This window comes from Camelus ferus, chromosome 22, assembly GCF_009834535.1.
Source record: "Camelus ferus isolate YT-003-E chromosome 22, BCGSAC_Cfer_1.0, whole genome shotgun sequence".
In the NCBI taxonomy this organism is placed as follows: Eukaryota; Metazoa; Chordata; class Mammalia; order Artiodactyla; family Camelidae; genus Camelus; species Camelus ferus.
Genome location: NC_045717.1, coordinates 16801888 through 16823715, shown reverse-complemented (window position 1 = coordinate 16823715; position 21828 = coordinate 16801888). Strand labels below are relative to the sequence as shown.

The 21828-nt window shown below is 48.5% G+C and overlaps 2 protein-coding genes and 1 long non-coding RNA gene across 3 annotated transcripts; all 3 read right to left on the bottom strand.

Annotated features, from left to right (window-relative positions):
* Positions 1-1060: 1060 nt before the first annotated feature.
* Positions 1061-3014, bottom strand: LOC116659021. The gene is made up of 2 exons (XR_004314291.1): positions 2935-3014; positions 1061-2620 (listed from the first exon to the last, which is right to left on the bottom strand). It is a non-coding gene; the product is annotated as an uncharacterized LOC116659021 (long non-coding RNA).
* Positions 3015-3335: 321 nt separating this feature from the next.
* CCDC194 (coiled-coil domain containing 194) lies at positions 3336-5868 on the bottom strand. Its single transcript, XM_032465316.1, has 2 exons — positions 4816-5868; positions 3336-3675 (listed from the first exon to the last, which is right to left on the bottom strand). Exons 1-2 carry the CDS (start codon positions 5446-5448, stop codon positions 3505-3507), a joined length of 804 nt encoding a protein of 267 aa, XP_032321207.1. The 5' UTR covers positions 5449-5868; the 3' UTR covers positions 3336-3504.
* A 2117-nt stretch (positions 5869-7985) lies between these two features.
* BST2 (bone marrow stromal cell antigen 2) lies at positions 7986-11364 on the bottom strand. Its single transcript, XM_032465317.1, has 5 exons — positions 10840-11364; positions 9979-10054; positions 9652-9709; positions 9250-9380; positions 7986-9012 (listed from the first exon to the last, which is right to left on the bottom strand). The coding sequence occupies exons 1-4, from the start codon at positions 11347-11349 to the stop codon at positions 9284-9286; spliced, it is 741 nt and encodes a 246-aa protein (XP_032321208.1). The 5' UTR covers positions 11350-11364; the 3' UTR covers positions 7986-9012; positions 9250-9283.
* Positions 11365-21828: the final 10464 nt, after the last annotated feature.

Below are 21828 nucleotides of genomic sequence, written 5' to 3'. Positions count from 1 at the left end.
GCCTCCGTTGTTGGTTCGGGGGAAGTCCTCCAGTTCTCCTTCCAGGTGGACCCTCTCCCAATAAAGGCCCTGACCAGACACCTCCAAGCCACCTCCAAGGTGGGTGGGGGGATAATGAGCAGGACTGGCTGAGGCAGGATCACAGTTTCAAAGGGCTCCTCTTTCCCTCTTTACACCAGCCTCTTCAGAATTTTTTCAAAACAAATTTTAATTATTTTAGAGGTAATACACTGCACATGATTTTTAAAATGCAAGCTTTACAAAAAGGTATACAGAGAAACATAAGACTCCCTCCCCTGCCAATCCCCAGATCTCTGATTCCTTTTCCAGAGGCCACAGCTGCGTCCAGTTTCTTTCAGAGATACTTGGATAAAAGTTTTCCCCAGTGCCAGATTTTAAAAGATGTACACAAATTATTGCTCTCCTGCTTTTTACATTAATGAGTCTCAGAGAAGATCTGTCTTGGTCTTTTTAACAGGTGTATAATATTCCATGGTGTGGATGGACAGACACTCGTTTAAATAGTTCCCAACTGGTGGAAATTGAGATTGTGCCCCATTTTTTTTTGCAATTACCAAGAATTCCCTCATTCTCTCCCCTAATCCTGTCTCCTTTTTTAAAGTAAACTTTTTATTTTGGAATAAGTTTAGATTTACAGAAAATTTGCAGAGATAATACAGAGAGCCTCTGAATACCTCTCACCCAGTTACTTTCATTGTTAACATCTTGTATAGCATGGTTCATTTGTCAAAACTAAGAAATTAATCTTAGTATATTACTATGGACTAAACTCTAGACTTTATTTAATTTCCTCACGAAGTGTTTTTCTGTTCCAGGATCCAACCCAGGATTCGCCGTTGCATTTAGTCCATCATTTTGTATGCATTTAAATATGACTGTAGAAAAATTCTTGAAGAGGAATTGATAGGGCAAACAGTAGATGCACTTTTAATTTGAGACATTCTAGAAAATTGCCCTCCTAAGTGGTTGTACCCATGAGCAGTCCCACCAGCACGGTGTGGGATTGCTTGCTTCCCCACAGCAGTGCCAACACAGTGTATTCACAAACTTTTAATTGGTTTTTATTTTCATCTTTGCCCTGTGAATGGGTAGGAAGTGGTACCATATAGTTTCAGTCCGCATTGCTTCTTGAGGAACGAGACTAGGCACATTTTTGTGTGTCTCTTTGAACTGGCTGCCGATGTTCTTTGCCTATTTTCTACTGAGTTATTTTTTGAGAAATTAATTTAGAAGAGATCCTTACATACTAAGGAAAGTAGTTTATTCCTGGATATTAAAAAAACTATCTGAAATGGATCTTTCTTTTCTTCCAAAAGATTTTCTACAGAGTTGTTAAGATATAGGAGAGTTTCCACTAATTCTCTTGGGTTTTCTATATATAGTCATACCAACAGCAGATAATATCATTAGGTTGAATCATCACAAAAACCCAAACTCAGACACGGCAAAATAACCAGCCTGGGCTTTTAAACGCCAACATCATGAAAGGCAAAGACAGACTGAGGAATATTCCAGATTAATACAATGTGTAAACCAGGACTCCTTGTTATAACTTCTTTGTTAAAAAGGACATTATCAGAACAGTTGGCAAAATCAGATTAAGGTTGAGAGATTAGAACCTAAGTGTCCAGCAAGTGGATAAAGATGTAGCATACATATACAACGGAATATTACTAAGCCACAAAAAAGTCTTGCCATTCTCAACAACATGGTTGCTTCTGAAGGGTATTATGTTAACTGAAATAAGTCAGAGAAAGACAAATACTGTATAATTTCACATGAAATTGTTGCTATTATGATAAATTCTTCAGAATTTTTCTCATTTGATCCATCAGTATGGTGAACTTTCTGAACAGACTTCCAAATACTGAACCATCTCTGCATCTCAGGCACATGTCTTTATGTTAAGGTGTATTTTAAAAATGTGTTACATGATTCTCTGCTAAAATTCCATTTGGAATTGTACCCTCCTCAAAGGGAGAGGGGTCTATAGTTTTCCTATTGTGCCATCTTTCTCAGCTTTTGGTGTCCAGGATCTGCTGGCTCTCATGATTCCGACAATTACAGACAAGGTAAACTGAGGACCAGAGAGAAGTGATTCTTTCAGCCTACTCCTGGGCCAGGGTGGACCCTAAGTCCTTATATCTGTGGGATGTGGACAAAACTTTCCTTAGAGGGGACTTAGGCCCTGGCTCTGCACTGTCTCACCTTGTGACCAAATGGACCTCAGTTTTTCCGTCTGTAGAACAAGCACTAGATGGTCAGGGAGAGAGGGTCGGGTCTTCTTTCTGAACACTTTCCGTTCAGGGCGGCAGCTGGGTCAAAAGCTGAGCGCTGCTGGGTGTAGACTGGGTATCTCATCCAGCGTGGGCACCTCTATATGTGTCCCTGCGGGGCCCCCAGTGTCCGTCCTCCTGGCCTGGAGCCCCAGTCTTGCTGGGGGCTGACTCACCCTCGTGCGCGCCGCGCTGGTCGCCGGCAGCTTCCCGATGTTCCCGGGCGAGAGCGCGAGCGGGGGCTTGGCCGGGGTCGGGACCCCGAGCGGGTCCGTGGGTGTGGCAGTCTGCGCTGGGGGCCCATCTGGGCTTCCAGGGCGTTACTGCCGGGAAGGGGGAAGGGACCTGTCAGCACCTGGAGACTCTCCAGCATTCTTTCTTCCTTCCTGGGAACCCCACTCCTCAGAGATCCCATGCTCCACCCCTGGCCATTTCCAGGACCCCTCTCCAGGGACTCCCAAACTTTTTCCCAGAAGCTCGCCTCCAGGCCCCAAGCCCCTCCCTCGATATTCGCTTTTCTTGCACCCTCACTTCACTCCTCGCCCTCCCCGGAGCCCCCACGATGCCCCCAACTCCAGGAAACCAAGCCTCCAGAGTGCCCTCCTCAACCAGGGCTTCCCGCCCCCAAAGAGCCCACCTTGCGTCACCACCCCCAGGTTCTACTCCAGCACCTTAACTTCGCCCCTCCTAAGGCCCCGCCCACACGGCCCAGTCCCCCACCCCTTCCGGCCCCGGCCTCACTCACACGCGTTCGCGCAGCGCCGCCTCCCGGGCTGCGCAGGCTTCACCCTCGGCCACGGCCGCGCGCGCGCGCCGCTGTGCCTCGTCCAGCCGTTGCGCAGACTCGGTGGCCGCCGCCTCCCAGCGCGCCAGGGCTTCTGCGGGAGCAGGGAACCCGGTGAGGTTGGAGACCAGGCTCTCGCCCCGCGCACACCCGCTCCGAGTTTATAGTCGGCCAACTATTTGCGTAATTTGTTTTATTTGATTTAAGCTTGTGTGCTGTTTGCATGACCTTCACGTGCCATTTGCATAGCTTTTCATAGGTTTACATTGCTTTGGGGAGTCCTTACATGGCGTGTGCGTATTTTGTTGCATTTGCATTGTTTTGTGACATTTGCAGAACCTTTGCATATTATGTGCATTTCTTTCACAAGTTTCCGTGTTCATTTGCTTTACGTTTGCACCTGTGCGATTGCACCTGTGCAAGTCATTTGCATAGGTAGGAACCTTCTAGGCTCCTCTCACCTCTAACCCTGCCCATTCCTTTGCACCCCAACACACCTGTCAGCGCCCCGTTCTCAGCCCCCATCTGGGTCCCCTGTGCCTTGGCCTCGTCCATCTCAGTCTTCAGTGTCATCAGTTGGGTCTGAAGCCGACTCTGCAGAGTGGAGAGGAAATGAGGCGGGTAGGGGGAATGGGAGAAGGAGTGAATTGGCCCCGCCCTTTCTAGGGGAGACTGAGACGACACTAATGTTCCTTAAGCTTTATTTGCAATGTCCTTGAGCGTCCTGTAATTGTAAAACACGGAAGTGGTCTCTGAAGTCTGGGGTACGAAGTGGTGACTGGTGCCTGACTGGAAGGAGATCTCTGCCCAGGTCCACCAATCCCCACTCCAGATCAACGGGGTGTAGAAAAGGTTTAGCTCTGCCGACAGACACTGGTTCCAATCCTAGCTGTAGACTTGCCGATGGATTTTAAACGAACACAAGCCAATTTGGTGTTTAACAATGTTGGGTTTCTGGGGTATCCTTAGTCACTTCTGTGAGACATTCTGCAAAGCAACTGGCCTGACTTCCTCAGAGAATCTTCAATAGAGGGGCAGAGCCAGAATTTGAACCCAGGGCAGATTGCCTTTAACTTGGCTGCCCCAAGTCCTTCACTTAGGCAGGCAGGAGAGGCAAGTTTCAGTTTCTAAAATTCACACACTGCCCAGCCACTACTGGGCGGGGTACGCAGAGGTATGCAGTAGTTACTCAATAAATGTGAATGGTTGGGACTTTGAGGATGGTTTTTCTGTGAGGCCCAGGGCTGGGAAGGGTTAAGAAAGAGTCTGAAGGAGGTGGCAAGAGGAAAAGGGAGGACCTGGCTGGTACCTCCCCCAAGAGGCCAACTTTAGCCTCTTAATTACAGGTGACTTGAATGTCCCTATCTTGAAATAGGGCTGCTGGACACTGGCGGGGCTGGGGGAGTGGAGGGTTGGGGAGGAGTGTTGAGTGGGTGTCTGGGGGGAGGGTTAGCACAGGGCCTCCCCAGGTGGGCTCAGGGGTCTGGGGCTTCCCTAGCTACCGACCATTGACCTGGCAAATAGCAGAGAAGAGTGGAGCCTTCTTGGTCAGAAGGTAGACTCAAGGATGAACTGGCAATGTAGGAGTTGGAAGGAATTACCGTGCTATTCTCATTTGCCTCCCTCAGTTGAAGAACTGAGGAAACCAAGGCCCAGGGGAGGGACCCTGGGGATGTATGTAAGCCCTTTTCCCCCAAAGCCTGAATTTCCCAGCACCCCACCCTACCCACGTACCTGGCGGCCCTCACAGGCCCTTAGGGCCTCCTCCAGCTGCCCACGGACACTCTCGGCCTGGTTCAGCTGCCTGGTCAGGGCCTCCTCGCGCTGGGCCGCCTCTGCCAGCCGCCGCCGCAGCTCCTCGACTTCGGGCGCCGGGTCCCCAGGCGGCACCGTGGTGTTAGTCCCTGGTTCTGGGCAGAGAGGCTTCCGGGAGGCCGAGGCGGCCAGATTCCAGGCCAGGAGGGCTGCTCCGGCGGCCACCGCTGCCAGAAATACAGCAGCCCCGCAGAGGGCGAACACCCGCCATGCGCGTCCCGGCTCCGGCCCCTGCTCGGCCATGCCGCCGTCCACAGCTCTAACCCCAGACGGCCACGAGCATTTAATTGGCACCTTGGGGAGCCAGGGACACCCACGGTTCCGCCCCGCCCGGCGGTGGCTTCTAGTTTGTTGGGAGGGGCTGGACCTGTGCCAGGGGCAAGTCCAGGCTACTCGAGCCCAGGACGGGACTTGGGGGTCCTGGGTTCCAGTCTCGCTTCTGCATCCCATGTGCTGTCCTCTGAGACTCAGTTTCCCTCTCTGTGAAGTTAAGACGACAGCAGCTCCTGCCCTACTGGGTTTATTGGGAATCACATGAGCACATCTGCACATAGCACTCACTTCCACAGGAGGATGCTCTGCGAAGGTCTAGGTGTATATTGTCCCCACTCTGTTCATGAAGAAACCGAGGCTACATGAGCAACTGAAGTCAGCCTGGCTCCAGCTGCCACACTTTTTGTGACCTGCTGTGAGGGCCAGAGGGTAGATGCAAGGATGGACAGTCCCCATCTCCCTGACTGTTCTCCACTAGGCCACCAGGGGGCAAACTTACAACATGAATCTAGGCCAACTTATCCCCTTCCCCTAGCTTCCCTTCCCTGTGGCAAATCAAATCCTCCTCTTCCCCTTGGGCCCTCATCCCCCTTCTCCTCCTGGCCCTCCTCCATTGCCATCTCCCTTCCTCCTCCTCTTCGCTCACCCTACTTTCCCCCTTGTCTCCCCACCATCTTCCCATTTTCCCTCTACCCTTCCCCATATCTTAATCCTTCCCCCTTCTCTTCCTCCTTCCCCTGCAAGGCCCCTAGCAAGTATTTGATGTCATTTCCTCCTGCCGACTCCCTCCAGCCTTCAACAGTCTTCAGGCAAGTGCATTCCTACCCCAGGGCCTTTGCATTGGTTGTTCCCTCTGCCTGAGGGCCCTATCCTCTCTCTTTGCCCAGCTAACTCTTCCTTACCAGCTCTCCCCTGTCTACCAGAGTACCTCCTCCTCCAGAACCCTCCCCCTTCCCCATTAAGTCAGGCTGCTTTGGATCAGTTTCCTCAGCTCTGCTGTAGTTTTATGTCTTATGTGTTTGGTTCCTGGCTGCCTCCCCCATCAGACTGGGTGAGCCCCTAAAAGGCAAAGCCCGCAAAGCCTCCTTCCCTCTGCCATGGCATGGACCTGGAGCACAGCAGTTATGTAATAAATGTGAACTAGAATCTGTGTCCCTCCCTGCCTCCCACGTCACATAAAGAAACTGCCCAGAGAGGCCAAGTCTCAGGCCAGGGACACACAGCAGCTGCTGGTCCCTGCCAGATTCCCATTGGAGCTGGACCACCCCCTACCCCCCAGACCTGTAGCACCCCTTAGTCCTGACTTCTCAACCCCTGGCTGGGTCACAGCCAGCCAGGGAAGAGGGGCACTTTTTGGAAAGAGAGAAGTTTATACCCCGGCCCTTGTGTGGGGGTTTGGAGGGAGAAACTGAGCAGGTTGAACCCATGATCTTTGGCAAACCTGTCTCCCTCCATCAGCGAGACACAGCTCAGATGTGGTGGGGCAGTGCTGTTTGGGGACATTCCAGTAGCCCAAGTTGGGAGTTGGGGTGGAGGATGTTGGGTGTGGGTGGGAATGGACTGAGGTCATGTGAGAATGGCTTGCTTACTGGCAATTGAGAGAACCTGCTGGAAGCAGAGGATTCCATAGTCTGAGCAGCTGAGAAACCCTGAACAAGTCCAATCACTTCTCTGGACCTCAGTTTCCTCATTTGTTAGGTGGGGCTATTGAAGGGAATGTGAAGTGACTCAGTCATTGTAAAGGGATTCTGTGAGGGCTCCGACAGAAGTGAGGGGGACCCAAGACTTGCCCTCTATAGCTGACGTTTTCACTGGAATTGATTCTGCTCCCACCTCCCCAGGGAAAAGGAGAACTTGATAATGTCTGGAGGCATTTTTTGTTGTTGTTGCCACATCCTGGGGGTAAGGTGTTACGGGCATCTAGAGGGTGGGGGCCAGGGATGCTGCTAACATCCTACAGTGCACAGGACGGCCCCCCAACGCAGAGAACGATCCGACCCCAAATGTCAAGGATGCTGAGGCTGAGAAACCTTGCCCTCGAACTTCAGAGTGAAGAGTGGGTGTCCCTAGCAGCAGGAGCTGCTCACTAGTCAAGGCTGTGGGGCAGGAAGGAACTTGACAAAGTTCCAGAGAAATGATTGGGGCAGGGGGAGGGGGATTGGAGCAAGGGGAAGTTAGGGGACAAGGGGGTCAGAGGGCCTGTGGCAGGGATGGTGTTTGGGGGTCCCTAGGAGGACAGCAGAAGCCATAGAGGGGGAATCTACCAACCATCTGAGTGGGGACCAGGGGACCTGAGGGCAGTGCAGAATTCTGGGAATTCTGGGTAGATGCAAGCATCCACCCCCAGTGCCACATACAGGAAGCTGCCTGGACAATAGTTGGGATTCCAGGAGAACTTAGAGGAAGGAAGAGGAGGGAACTGTGGGGCATGGGAGGATGCAAGAAAGTGGGTTAAAGGGTCTGTCAGACCGTAGCCCTCAATTCTGAGAAGCAGAGAGGCTCTCTGGAGGAGGGGCTCCCAGAGCTTGGTACTGCAGGATGAATAAGGGTTTGGGGGATGTAGAAGAGGGGGGCATTGTGACACAGGCCTGGTCTGTATGTGTCTGCAGATCCAGATTTGAATCCGAGCCCTGCACTTTCTGTGGGAAGGGATTGGGAACCAGGACAAAGTGTCTCTTTCACAGCCTCAGTTTCCTCCTGGAACCACTGTTATTAGGAGAAGATCCGGTGAGGAGATGGGAGTAGACCACTCTGCAGGCATGTTGCTGAAAGATCAGCTCCGTCCCTGACGAGCCAAATAACTCAGAGACCAGATCTTAGGGTTTAGAAGAAAAGAGGTATTTTTATTGCTTTGCCAGGCAAAGGGGCCTCACAGCAGGCTAGTGCCTTCAAAACTGTGAGCCCGTTTTAGGGCTGGGGCTTAGTGATTATACAGTGAACAAATTGGGGTGTAAAAGGGGACATTAATTAACAAAAGTCTCTGTTAAATCTTCCTCCTGGAAGCAGAGGATTCCATAGTCTGAATCTTGGTGTGTCTGCCCATGACCTTCTTTATCTGATCAGATTCATCAGGCACCAGGAGGAACTTCTAGGGGTCTGGTCATTTTCCTAGGATTATTGTCCCATGACTCCCTTCCTGGGGGAATGACTCAAATTCCAAACATGATTGTAAACTTCAATTGCCAGAGTAAGGTAAAATAAACAAGGAGGTTAATAACTCTAACTCTAACTCTAACAATGGGCCTGGGGCTGGGGCCAGTGTCCGGTCAATCAGATTTGCTGACCATTTTAAATCAAACGGCAAGAATAGGGCCAGGAATTAGCCTAAGTGTGGCCATTTTGTTATTTCTCCTTCAGGCAGGGAGCACTGACCTGGGTGTAGAGTCCTTTAAGATAATCCCAGCAGAGGAAAGGGTTGGGGAGGCCCTGGAGTGGTGCTGGCTGGAACCCCAGGGATTCCTGGGGACATTCTAGAACAGGGAAGGCTGGGTGTAGATGTCAATAGGTGTCCACCCTTGCCCACAGGGCAGGTCCTAGATGCTTGGGGTGGCACAATAATACTCCAAAAACTTTAGAGTAAGGTTTTTTCCCCCCTCAATGGGGCCCAAAGACCCCAGAAGGAAGTGACCTTCTAGAAACCGTAACAGCAAGAAGCACTCTGCATGCCCTCCCCAGCTCTAGGGCAGCCTTGGGCCCACTCCACTACTTCTCCATTCCCAAGGCATCCCTCGGGAGCTGCCCCATGGACCCCCTGCTGCCACCCCATTCCCCACCCCCCCAACCATGTTGCCATGTGGTCCCCTGAGAAAGCTGAGTGGGAACCGGACCAGTCCAGGTTGTGGCCTAAAAGACATCAAAATAGGGACTCAGAGGTGGACAGAACATGGGCTCCGCCCCCTCTGAAGCCCCGCCCGGCTCCAGGGCCCCTTCCCTCCTCAGGGAGCTCTCTGTCCCGCTCCAAGATCCTTCTCCTCTGTGCCCAGCCCTCTACCTCCGCAGACAGGTCACCTCCCCAGGCCCTGACCCATCCCTGACTCCCGGCCCTTCTCAGCTTCTCCCCCTGGCTACTCCCCTCCTTACCGGCCGGCTTCCTGGGACCTCAGCCCTGCCAAGACTAGAGGCATAGGATCAACATGTTCAGAGTGATCAGGAAGCCCAGGATGCTCCAGCAGCTGGAAGAGCTGTTAGCTGCTGAGGCCTCACTTCTTTTTCTGGAGTAGAGAAAGGGACAACTCTGGCAGCTGCTGGATGGCTCCAGCAGCTCTAGGCTTCTCCCCTAAGAATCTCCACTCCTCCACCCACCACCAAGTCACTGGGGAGGAGAGTGGGCACTGGCCAACCCATGGCTGTGTGACACAAGGGACAAGGCTGGGGCTTTTAAACTTTGCTCCCTGAGCAACGATGAGTTTCTCCGATCCAAAGGGGTCCAGAGTCTTGGGGGTGGGGTGAAAGGGGCGTGGCCTGAGGGGCGTCATCTCGGACCTTTGTCGCTCTGCCTCCTCCAAAGTGTTCAGCTTCTGTTTCAATGTCAGGACCTCATCTGGTGGAGAGAGGCGGGGAGACAGAATCAGGGGCCCTGTCAACACGGTGGCCACACCCCTTGCCTGACCCCACCCCCTCCAACCCTGCCCTCCTCCAGCCCCAGCTTGGAAAGCTGGCCCACTCCCTTCCCCACCCCTCCAACTGGATTCTGGCCCGGGACCTCTCTCCTGACCCCAACCCTGGGACCTTCCCTCCCCAGTCCTTTTCAATACCTGGCCCACCCCTCTGAGCCCCCTCCGTGGGACCCTGGACTTGTGCTTTGCTCACCCTGAAGCTCCTCTGCACGTGCCAGCTGCTCCCGACCCAGAGCCTTCTCCTTCTCCAGGGAATCCCTCAGGGTCTCCTGGGATAGAGGGGGGGGGGGTAAGGAACCGGGCTTCTGTCCCTGGGTCCTGGATCCCTCCCTAGGTCCTGGGGTCAGAGGAGCTCAGGTCCAACCCCTTCTTCAGTTTCCTCTCCAACCCTCCCTGCACCTCAATCTCCCACCTTGAAGAATGGCCACAAATTCCCATCTTCCCAGGGCCACCCATAAGACTGTGATCCTCAAAATGGGAGTTTTGAGACCCCCCACAAGAGACTTTGGAGGCTCCCCATGCCTAAACTCTAGGAGAAATTTCCAGATCCCCTGGGCTATTGCCCAGGGAGCTTGAGAGGTTCTCCCCAAACCAGAACCCAGGGGGACTTTGGAGCCAAAGTTACATGTCCAATGGGAGTGTCAAGGTCCCCTGTACCAGGACACAAGTGAAGGTTTCAAAATCTGTCTAGACGCAGTGGAAGTATCAAGAGCCCTTTCTTTCTCTGGGACCTGGTGAAGTCCCCATCCCAATCCCTTGAGGGGGCTTCCTCTCCCCAACACTGGGGCCTGAGGGCAGTTTCTAGCTCCCCCAAATCAGTGCCCTGGAAATTGGAGAGTCCCCCCACATCCTAGCAGGGTTGCTGAAATCCCCGATTGGGGTGCTCTGGAGACTTTTAAGGCCCCCTGACACCAGCACCCTGAAGAATTTAGAGGTTCCCAAACTGTGGTGTGGATATCCAGGGGCAGTTTCAAAGTCTATCTTGATGGATCTCCACGTAGGCCCTGTGAGAGCGCCCCGAGCACAGGGCGCTCTAGTGGGTGCAGTGGCTTACCACAGATTGGATGCAGATGGTGGCCTGGGCTTTGGTCTCCTGTAAGACTTCCTCGGTCTGGGTTAGCTGCCGCTGCAGGAGGTTGGTGGAGTTCTGACACTTCTGCTCTGCTTGGAGGCCATCCTTGCAGCTCTTGCTGTTGGCCCTGATAGTGAAGATGATCAGGGGCACAAGCAGAGCCACCACCACCAACACCATCAGAAACAGCAGAAACCACAGCCATCCCGGCAGCTTGCGGCCCCGCTGCATCAACTTCCTATAGCAGTCGAGCATGGGCATAGGGCTGTAGTGATAAAAAGTGGGTGCCAACCAGATCTGCCAGTAGGGAGTTTGGATGGGAGTTAGAGAAGGGCGCTGGAACCTTCTGTGGACTGGGGCTGCCCCCTTATAAGCATAGGAGCTGTGCTGACCAATGATGAGTTCTGGGAGGGTCCTCTGACTTGGAGGTGTTGAACACGAAATCTGCAGGCAGAGGACAGCCCAGGCTTTAGGTTTCGGTTTCCTTTTCATTTTCCCAAGAAAAAGGGTGAGTTGTTTCTGCCAAATTATAGCCTTGGGGATTTCTGGGCTGGATGCTGGCCAGTGAGATCCTTTGGAGGGGCAGCTAGGACTGCCTGCGACACCCCATCTCAAGTCCCTGCCCTTCTCTTAAAAGTTTCTTTCTTTGCGGGGGGAGGGGGTAATTAGGTTTATTTATTTATTTATTTTAACGGAGATACTGGGGATTGAACCCAGGCTCTCTACCACTGAGCTATACACCCTCTCCTATGTGTTTCTGAGAGTGACAACTGCAGTTACTGAGCGCCTAGTGTATGCCAGCTTTGTCTCCATCTGTCCCATGACCTGAAGAGGTGAAGGACATTTTTGTTCCAGTCCCCAGCTGAGGAAAGTGAGGTTGAGAGGTGAGTGGTGGACAGGGGGCCAGGTCTGGATCTGACCAAAGAGGCTGGGTTTTGAGTTCACGGGTCTCCGTGGTGACCTAGACCTAGCAGGGGTTCACTTAGCATCCCTGACCAAGCAAAGGGGACCACAGAGAGCCACAGAGGGTGTCAGAGGCAGGATCATAGCCTGGCGGAAGGAGGGGGGCCATCTGGATGGACACCCCCATGCCCTGTGACCAAGACTGCAGTTGCCCCATTTGGCCACCAGAGGCCGCCCCAGCCAACGAACAAGGTCGCCCAGGTACTGGTCTGGCTCCAGCCAGAAACAGCCTCCTCCTCCCAGAATCTGCCCCTGCCACTCCAGGGTGTGATGTAAACCCTTTAAACCTCAGTTTCCTTATCTGTAAAATGGGACAATAACAGGAGCAGCCTCATTAGGAGGGCCAATGAGGAGTTCTGAGTAAAGTGCTTTGGCATCTAGCAGGCTCTCAATGGGTGTATGGCTGGTCCTGTGGCACAGGGCAGGAGAGGTGGATAATGTGAAAACAAGGCCACAGAGTGAGAAGCACATTTTGAGGAAAGACAATCAGGTCCATTTGGGACATGCTGAACCCACAGGGCTCGGGGGGGCTGTCTGGGGAGAGGCCCCTAAAAGGGGTTGGACCGTGGAGGGAGGTTTGAGGAAACTTAGGCCATACTGACCTTTCCTCCATGTGACCAAGGGAGCTGGAGCTTGCTGCTGGAAATCAGCCTGATTACAGTCTACCAGCTGCCGGCTGTGACCTCTGGAAGGCAGCTGTGTGCTTTTTCCTGTGGCTTCTTTTAGTCGCAGCCTGACCACAACCCAGATTCTCTTGGGTCAGCCATTTCTAGTGTTTGCAGTTAGCTGGGTCAGATGGTGGGCAGGGCCAAGGCCAGAAGCCCTGGCCTTGAAGCCCCCCCCCCACACCCCTTAAAGCCACTCAGCAGCCAAATGACATGGGATCAGAGACAATCTTGTGGAGGAGGCCCAGGGGGAGCTTGTGTGCCCCACTCCTGCCGAAGATTAAGTTCTTGTCTCCTTGCAGTGTTAGAGTAGGCAGATAGCTAGATAGGACCAGAAAAAGAAGGGGCCCGGGCCAAATGGCAGGAAACCATACATCTTGTGAACAATGGGGGTCCTTGGGCAGAGAGAAAAAAGCAGGAACCTCCGACCTGATAAGAGATCACATATTTTGGGGTGACAAGTGTCCTAGAGGCAGGCAAATAAAGCTGGGAAAAAGCAGGAATCTCCTGTGTCTGAATGTAACCATTTGCTCATTATGCCTCATTACAATAATATTAGCCTTGCAGATTAGAAGTATCTGTCATGCACCGACACCATGACACTTCCGATCCATACTAAGGACAGAAATCCTTCCTCCCCTGGGGAAGGTGGAGCTCGGATGGAAATCAGGGAATACGATCCCAAACCCTTCCCTCCCCAATGAATATTCCGCCCATTCATTTTTACACTCTGTAACCAACTTGCCAAAGAAGCTCAGTGCAGCTGCTCACCCGAGCCTGCCCGCTCTTCCCTTGAGAGTGTACTATCCATCCCTTAATAAATCCTCACTTTGCTTTCTTAACCTCCGCATGTCGTCTCCGAATTCTTCCAGGGATGAGACAAGAACCTAATTGTCAGCAACACCATAAGCAGGGGCCTCCCTCCCAGGCCAGGACTCCAGGTGCACAACGCTTGGCAAAGCTGACTTATGGGAGCCCCACTGTGCTAGTTTCAAACCTGAGAGTCAGCTCGGGACCACAATTTCCGGTAGAGGCTAATATTGTGTGTGAGCAGCCCTGCCTCTCTGTGAGACTGTGGGCAAGCGATTTCCTCTCCGTCTCAGTTTCCATAGCTCTAAGATGGAGATAACAATAATAGAACTGTTAGGTGCCCCTTGCCCCATATTTTGCAACCAAAGCAAGTACCTTATTCGTCTCACTCTAGTCCTAGCTCTGCAAACAGAAAGTTTGTGATTTTTTTCTCTCTAAAATTCCAAATAGAAATAGTTGTGCTACCATTCCTCAGCTTTTAGCTTTGTTATTTTTAATTTTTTTGTTTTTTTTTTATTTTTGGGGGGGAGGTAATTATGTTTGTTTATTTTTTTTAATTTAATTACTTATTTTTAATGGAGGGACTGGGGATCGAACTCTGGACCTTGTGCATGCTAAAGCACACACTCTACCGTTGATCTATAACCTCCCCCCAGATTTGTTATTTTTTTTAAAGAAGCATTTTATTTTGGAATAGCTTTTGATTTGCAGAAAAATAGCAAAGATAGTACAAAAATGTTGCCTATACCCTACACCTCATTTCTCCTATTTTTACCATTTTACATCTGTATGGGACGTGTGTTAAAATTAATGAACCAGTACTGACTGAGAACATTATTGCTAACTGGAGTCCATGCATTATTCAGATCTCCTCATGTTCCCTAATGTCTGTCCTGGGATCCCCAGGTTACATTAAGTTGTCATGTCTCTTTAGGCTCCCCTGGGCTGGAATCCTTTCTGAGACTTTCTTGGTTTTGATGATCTTGACAGTTTTGAGGTGTTTTGAAGGATGGCCCTCAGCTAGGATTTGTCTGGTGTTTTTCTCATGATTGAACTGGGGTGATGGGTTTAGGGAGGACCACAGAGGCAAAGCCCCCTTCTCATCACACCGTGTCCAGGGCATATGCCACCAATATAACGTATCACTGTGATGTTGAAGTCACCTGGCTGAAGTGTCTGCCAGGTGTCTCCACTGTTGAGTTACTCTCTTCCCCTCTTTCTGTGCTGTACCCTCTGGAAGGAAGTCACTATATACAGCCCAAACCTAAGGGATGAGGAGTCACCCTCCACCTCCTTGAGGGCAGAGCATCTGCATAAATTATTCGGGATTCTTCTGCCTGGGAGATGTCTCTTCTCCCCCATTTATTTATTTATTCAATCATTTATTTAAATCAGTGTGGACTCGGGGATATTTCTTTTACACTTTCCATTGTTTATTTTGTCATTCAAATAGTTCCAGCTTTGACTCTTTGTTTTAACAAACTTAGTTCCAAGGAAGTGTTCTGGAATATTCCTCGTAGGCAAGTAGAAACCAAATGTTTATAAGGGGCTCATTTAAGGGAAGGTCAAGGGGAAAGAAAAATACCATATGATATCGCTCATATGAGAAATCTAAAAAAAGAAAAAGTAAGACATTAATGAACTTACCTACAAAACAGAAACAGACTCACAGACATAGTAAACAATCTTATGGTTACCAGGGGTAAAGGGGATAGGAAGGGACAAATTGGGAATTCAAGATTTGGAAATATTAACTACTATATATAAAAAAGATAAAAAACAAATTTCTTCTGTAATAGCATAGGGAACTATATTCTGTATCTTGTAGTAACCTATAATAATAAAGCATATGAAAACAAATATATGTATGTATGTGCATGACTGAAACATGATGCTGTACACCAGAAACTGACACATTGTAACTGACTATACTTCTCAGAAAAAAAAAAAAAGAGAGAAGGTTGGGGTAGGCAGGGAAGTGACATGATTCTAGGAGCAGAGAGCATGCACAAAGGTTTTTCTTTTCATGGTTAATATTAAGATGATAACGTAGAGACATTAAAGAAAAAAGTCCGTAAAGGACGCAAAGATCCAATCATCCTGCTTCCCTCCGTCAACTATTTTCTTTCTTTTTTTGTTGTTTTTTAGGTTTTTTTTTTTTTTTCATTTTCTGGGTGTGTTCTTTTATGTGTAGCTCTCATCACCTTCTTTTCTTTAATTCTTATTTTTTATTAACATGTAGTCAATTTACAATGTCAGTTTTAGGTCTACAACAAAGTGATTCAGTTATGCACATAATTACGTACATATATATTTTTTCAGTTTCTTTTCCATTACAGCTCATTACAAGAAATTGAATCTAGTTCCCTTTGCTATACAGTAGGTCCTTGTTGTTTATCTATTTTACGTGCAGTAACGTGTATCTGTTCAACTGTTTTATTTCTGTTCATTAAACTACACATACATTTCATTGCATTGACAGAATGCCTTACTTTGGGACATTGAAGTGTTTTTAGTTGTGCGTAGCCCCGTGTGGGCGACAGAGGGACATCTCCATGCTTGTAGAAAGCCGCTGGCCCAGGGGCAATTCTGCCCCCAGGGGGACATTTGACAATGGCTAGAGACAGTTTTGGTTGTCACAGCTGCAGGAGGAAGGGCGCTGGCCTCTAGCGAGTGGAGGCGGGGCTTATGCTCAACTTCCCACAGTGCACAGGACGGTGGTCCCACCGCCACAGAGAATGCTCCATCTCAGGAGTGCGGAGGGTGAGAAGCACTGCCCTGGAGGGTCTTAGGTGCAGCTTAGGAATCAGACCTCCCCTCAAATTCCATCTTGGCTCTGGACCAGCTACTTCATCCTGCTGACACTGTGGTTTCTTTCATTAGTTTTACTTATTTATTTATTTAGTGCTTTCTTATAGAATGGGTGTGATACCAGCTACATCCCAAGTCATTATGAGAATTAAATACATCAATATATCAAAAATGTTTGGCTCAATGCCTAGTGCATTCTTACTACCCTGTGAGACTTCATCCTTATCATCAGTTGATAAGTTTTGGATTTGATTGAATCCTTTCCTTAGATGGAGCTCCCCAAAATGGGGTTCCTGGGTCCCAGCAGAATGTGTGTCTCCCTGGCTCTTGCTTTCCCTAAAGAGGAATCTAGAATTTAATCCATTGCCTGCCCCTGGGTGGATTCTTATCTCTCCAATCGTGTCACAGTTGTTCTTGTTTTCATTCCAGCTCCTTCCCTGGTCCCCATTCCAGCAGCCCCTCCCTCTCCTATAAAACACACCAGCTCCAGAGTGCCCTCGACCCACATTGGACATTTCCCTGGGTCTGCAGTTCAATCAGCACCCCTTTCTCAGTCCTGGGCCTCTGAAGCAGCCCCAGGACTGAGTGTGGGCATCCAAACCATGTTTTCTTGTTGGAAGAGGTTGTTGAGAGGATGTGATGACCAGTTGACCTGAGAGCTGGACGGGGCAATTAGAGGCTCCTTATCTCTTCCTCTATCCTTTTCCACCCCCCTTCCTCTATACTGGAATATATGTTCTGCCCACTTTTCTCACTTCAAGCCACTTTAAGCCACAACCTTGAGAGAATAATGCATTTTTGAAGCCATCTGGTTGATACATCTGACTGAACCCCATTAAGATCTCTGTATAAACTTGTAAGATCATGGTGGGTGAGGGCTGAGACCTACTTATCTTGCAGGCGCCCAAGACAAGCCTTTTAAGTAAGTTTCCTTGCTTATTAAACCCGCCACCTACAATTATGGAGTGTTCTGCCTCCTTCTTCCGTCACTCCTTACCCTCTGTCTACAGGGGCCAGTTTCAGATTTCACTCAGGGAATACCAGCTCGCGTTGGTTCTGGAGGTTGGGAGCCAACAATTGGTGAGCCAGCCAGGAGACTGAAGGAATGGGCCTTGGGAAAGAGGCATCTGAGGGGGAAATTACTGGATGGCCATCGACCTCTGTGTGAGGAAGAGTGTCCTGTATGTTAGATGCTTGTGGACCTCCACATGAGTACAGAGATGCCCTGAAAACATTAGCTGGTCTAATGTACTGTTTGAGGAACTGTGCAGAGTGCAGTTCAGCAAAGAAGGGAGATGAATGACTGTCACAGGGAGCTGGACACCCATGCCAATTAGAGGCTGAAGCTCGAGTTAGCAAATTGGAGGAAAAGTTGAGGTTAGAGAAAGATGTGGTTGTTCACTACTCTGATAGCTTTGGGGCTAGTGGAGAAGGTGGGAAAGCAGGATATTAAGTTGGAGAACTGAGTGTGCTGTTTTGCAAAGCTAGGAGGGTGCAAGCCGCCTCAGATTAAGGTTGGAGCACCTGGAATAAAGCCACTAAGAGGTGGGACCCCTGGGAAAGTGAGGAGACTGAAGGGGAGGATGTTGTGGTGATTGACGGTGAAATGGATGAAGCACCTTGTGCTGTTAGACCCCTAATACCAAGGACAGCAGAAGCACAGCAACCACAAACCCAGCCGGTGGGGCAGCCCCCAGTTTCAGGAAGTGTTCCTGATGAGAGAATACATACCTGCTGAGCTTACTGACCTGGGAAAACAAACAAACAAACCTGACTCTCGATCAGCTTTCAGAGAAAGATTTTGATCAAAATGGGGAAACGTGAAAACGAATAAACAGAAACCTCATTTAAAATGGGGTGGGGAGGCCAGAAGGGTGAGCTCCTATGACCTACCTCTCAGTGTCAATTCTGCAACAGACAGAGGTGGTACTTTTGCACCTCCAACAGGAAGAAGATGACTACTTTGCTACTCAGCAGGAGGGAGGAAGGAAGGATTTCTCCCTGCCTGGCAACAGACCAGCCAATTAGAGACTGTCACAACTCAGCCAATGAAAAGCCACTACACTTTGAACTCCCAGTTTCCTCCAGTGGACTCTTTGTTTATAATAGCCCCTCTCAACTCCCCCTTCTCCTCTATAAGAGAACACTTCTCTCCTACATTCTCCAGGCTTGTCTGTGGTTCACTATAATTTGCATATCCCAAATTGCAATTGTTTTCCCGAGTACCCCCGCCCCCTGCTTCTTCTTCTTCTTCTTCTTCTTCTTCTTTTTTTTTTTTTTTTTTTGGTAAAATAACTGATTGTTTAATTGTTTTAGGTAAATTTTACTTGATGTCTGAGAAGTGGGGTCCACAAAGGACCCCTAATAAGACTGAGGCTGGTAAGCAAACAGGTGCTGGTACCCACAGAGCCCACTGAGCCCAGTCCTTTCTTCCCAAGTTTGAGGGTAAATTTTCTCCTGGATTTAAAATCTGCTTTTTTTGCATTTTTAAAGTCTCCAGACTTTATTGAGGACTTGCTTTTTTTTTTTTTTTTTTTTTTTTTTTTTAAGGCTTTGTCCTTTCTGTGATTACCCATTTGGCCTGACTTTTGAAACCAGGCTGTTTCTACTGAAACTGTACTAGTCCTCAGTCTGGTTCCTTTTGGAACCTGGGTGTTTCTATGGGAACTATGCTGTTTAAGATTTTTTTTCCTTTGCTCTAAAGAAAAACCTCTAAGAAATGGGATTACAGTCATCTAAATGTTTTGAGGGTTCCCCTCCACTCCCCTTTAGGGATCCCAGTCAACTTTATGTTTAAAAATCACAATCCTGGGGAGGGTGTAGCTCAAGTTGTAGAGCATATGCTTAGCATATTCATGGTCCTGGGTTCAATTCAAAGTATCTCCTCTAAAACAAACAAACAAACAAACAAACCAAATTACCCCCCACTCCCCAATCAGTCTCTACTCATGCCCATTTCTAACTAAATGGACTGACTTAACCCCAAAATAATTTAGAACACTGATGGCCATTTTGGGGAACTTTTGAACTCCCTAAACTTAATTTTCTTAATATTGGACAGCCATGGCTCTAAAATTGTCCAAATTGAATGGGATGCCTATTTTGATTGATATTTTGAGGCTTCCAAACATTATCAGGAGTCAAAAATGGCCTCTCTGCAAAACACAATTTTTAAGTTAACTGAAGCAAACAAAGAGAGACAACATGGCCCTGAGGCTCTCTTTCCTCTCCTTCAACTTTTCTGTGTTGCAGCACCCGTCTTGTGCTAAGGCTTCACATCTGTTGCCATCTTCCTCTTTCTCTTTGCACTGCCTCCACTTCCTCTGTACCCTTTGCTTCCCCATCCTAATTCTCTGGCCAAACTTACCTTTTTCCCTAAATCTCTCTCACCCCCTCACCCCAAACCAATCAGAATCTGCCCTTTTAAAGTGAAATCTTCTAAGGACCCAAATAAAACACAAGTTTCTTAGGTTCCCTGGACTGAGGCTGAATTGCAAACCATATGAATTGCAAGAGTTCCCTAAAGTAACTGAGGGCTCCGATAGGTTTGCTGGAGAATTTCACATAGGAGTTCAACCTATTACAGACCCAGGTTCTCAGAATTTTTAATCAATAGAAATTGATAAAAGGCTGGATAAAAAATTCAGGCATGGGAGGCAGGTTATAGCTCAGTGGTAGAGTGAATGCTTAGTAAGCACAAGGTCCGGGGTTTAACCCCCAGTACTTCCATTAAAAAGGTAAATAAATAAATAAATGAACATAATTACCCTCTCCCCCACAATCAATCAATCAATCAATTAATTTAAAAAGAATATTATTAAAAAATAAAGAAATTCAAGCATGACTTTACTGGGACTGCTGCAGCAGGAGGAAGTGAAAATAAGAAACAAATGCCCTTAATCACTCCCTGAGCTGAGTGGAGGAGGAAACAAGCTCGGTCCTTAAACAGGGAGAGGGTGGGGGCAGATCAGTGGTTTGGGTAGGAGGCATAGCTTAGGTGTTCTGCACATGCCCATGGAGGTGCTGTGTGATGGGATCATGCCCAGTACCTTGCTTTTGCTGGCACTTCCGAAATGGCAGCTGGTTTGTGGCCTTTTTGTATCTTATTGTTCATAGTTGCCCCAACTGAACATGTGTTGTAGATATTTTTAGTGCCTTGTAATTTCTTTGTACTCTGTTGCTTCGAGGAGCCATTTGTCTGGGTGCAGGCACTCCTGGTAAAGAGTGCCAGGTCCCAGCCTATCTCAAAACAAGCCTGGCTGTCTAGATTTATCTCAGTTAGTCCACATGCTTGTTGGTAAGGATCAAACCAAGTATTGGATGAAACTAGCTAACCCAATGGGAACATCCTCTGAAAAGGATTTAGGAAAAACAAACCCCTAACTTTTGTCAAGAGCCTAGAACACTCACTAGAGTCCTCCACAGATCAATTGCAGTAGCTTTTTCTACACTCAATGACCAGAACAAAATTTAGGCTTGCACACAAAAATCTGATGTACCTGTTCATAACTACTATAATCAACTTCAGATTGTTTTCAAAGAAAATTCTGGTCTTTTTCAGATGTTGAATCCACAGGGTAGCCTTTAACTCTATGTTTATTAATGGGCTGAACTGGGATCTTTCTCTTTTAGTTAAAAGGACCAGGGTGGAATGGGAAATTATGTCCACTCCAGATGTAGTTAATTCGGCAAATCAGCTTGCTTGCACCCTAGATGAGTCACCTAAAAGAAAGAACACCAAAAGTCTTAATTTTTAACTATAGCAAATGAAGGTCTTTAAAAACCAAAAACCTAATTTCTCTATTTTGCAAAAAGCCAGGACACTAGAAATGAGACTGTTATAAAGTTAAGCTTCCAGGCATCTTCAGTCCCCTTACCAGGCTTTCCAATGTCCTTCTAATTCCCAGGAATTACAGCGGCTCTTTCCAATATTCTGTCTTAATCTGCTCAGAGAAACAACTCTCCAGATTGGGAATGAACCTGTGTCTGTCCCTTATTGACACTGGAGACACACTCTGGATGTTCAATTCCTCTGCTCTAAAGCAGCCCCTGCCTCACAGTACTGGAACAGTTCTAATATTGGGAGTCTCTAATGAACCTCAAGAATGAACCTATTCCCTTTTGTTTAGGCCCCTTGAGAGAGACACACCCTTTTCTCATTAGTTCCTCAGCCCTTATTTATTTATCAGGCTGAAACATCTTAGAAAAGTATTATGCCAGAATTTCTTTCTCCAGAAAGGGGGAAATAATTCTAGAATTTGAGAGTAGCAATCAAAATAGCCAATACGGTTAATTAAATAATCCTTCAGCATTTTTTATTTGCCCCATCTCTGATGATACTGGAGCTGACTCTGGAGACAATGATCATTTGTCCCTATTGATTCAGCTACCACCCTCCTTATGGGCAAAATCTCCAACTGATGTTGGCAAAATCCACAGTGCATCTTCCATTGAGATCCAAACAGACCTCTCAAAACCTCTCCCTAGAATTAATCAATACTCTGTAAGTAAAGAAGCCCTTCAAGCTATAAAGCTTCTAATAGAAGATTGCAAGTCATTATAATGGGCTTCATTAACCTTTATGCTAGTTCCTGTAACACTTTTATTCTACTTTTGAGAAAACCCAAGGGTTGAGGAGGTAGGTTTGTCTAGGTCCCTCAAGCAATGAGCAACATTGTTATTTTTTTGTCACCCTGTTGTTTCTAACTTATCAACACTACTA

Coding starts and splice junctions, on each gene's coding strand:
- CCDC194 (XM_032465316.1), bottom strand. CDS start 5,448: ATGTGCAGATGTGCTCATGTGATTCCCAATAAACCCAGTAGGGCAGGA. Junction 3,676..4,815: donor GGGCCTGTGAGGGCCGCCAG/GTACGTGGGTAG, acceptor TCCACTCTGCAG/AGTCGGCTTCAGACCCAACT.
- BST2 (XM_032465317.1), bottom strand. CDS start 11,349: ATGAAAAGGAAACCGAAACCTAAAGCCTGGGCTGTCCTCTGCCTGCAG. Junction 10,055..10,839: donor CCATCTGCATCCAATCTGTG/GTAAGCCACTGC, acceptor CCTCTATCCCAG/GAGACCCTGAGGGATTCCCT. Junction 9,710..9,978: donor ACGTGCAGAGGAGCTTCAGG/GTGAGCAAAGCA, acceptor TCTCTCCACCAG/ATGAGGTCCTGACATTGAAA.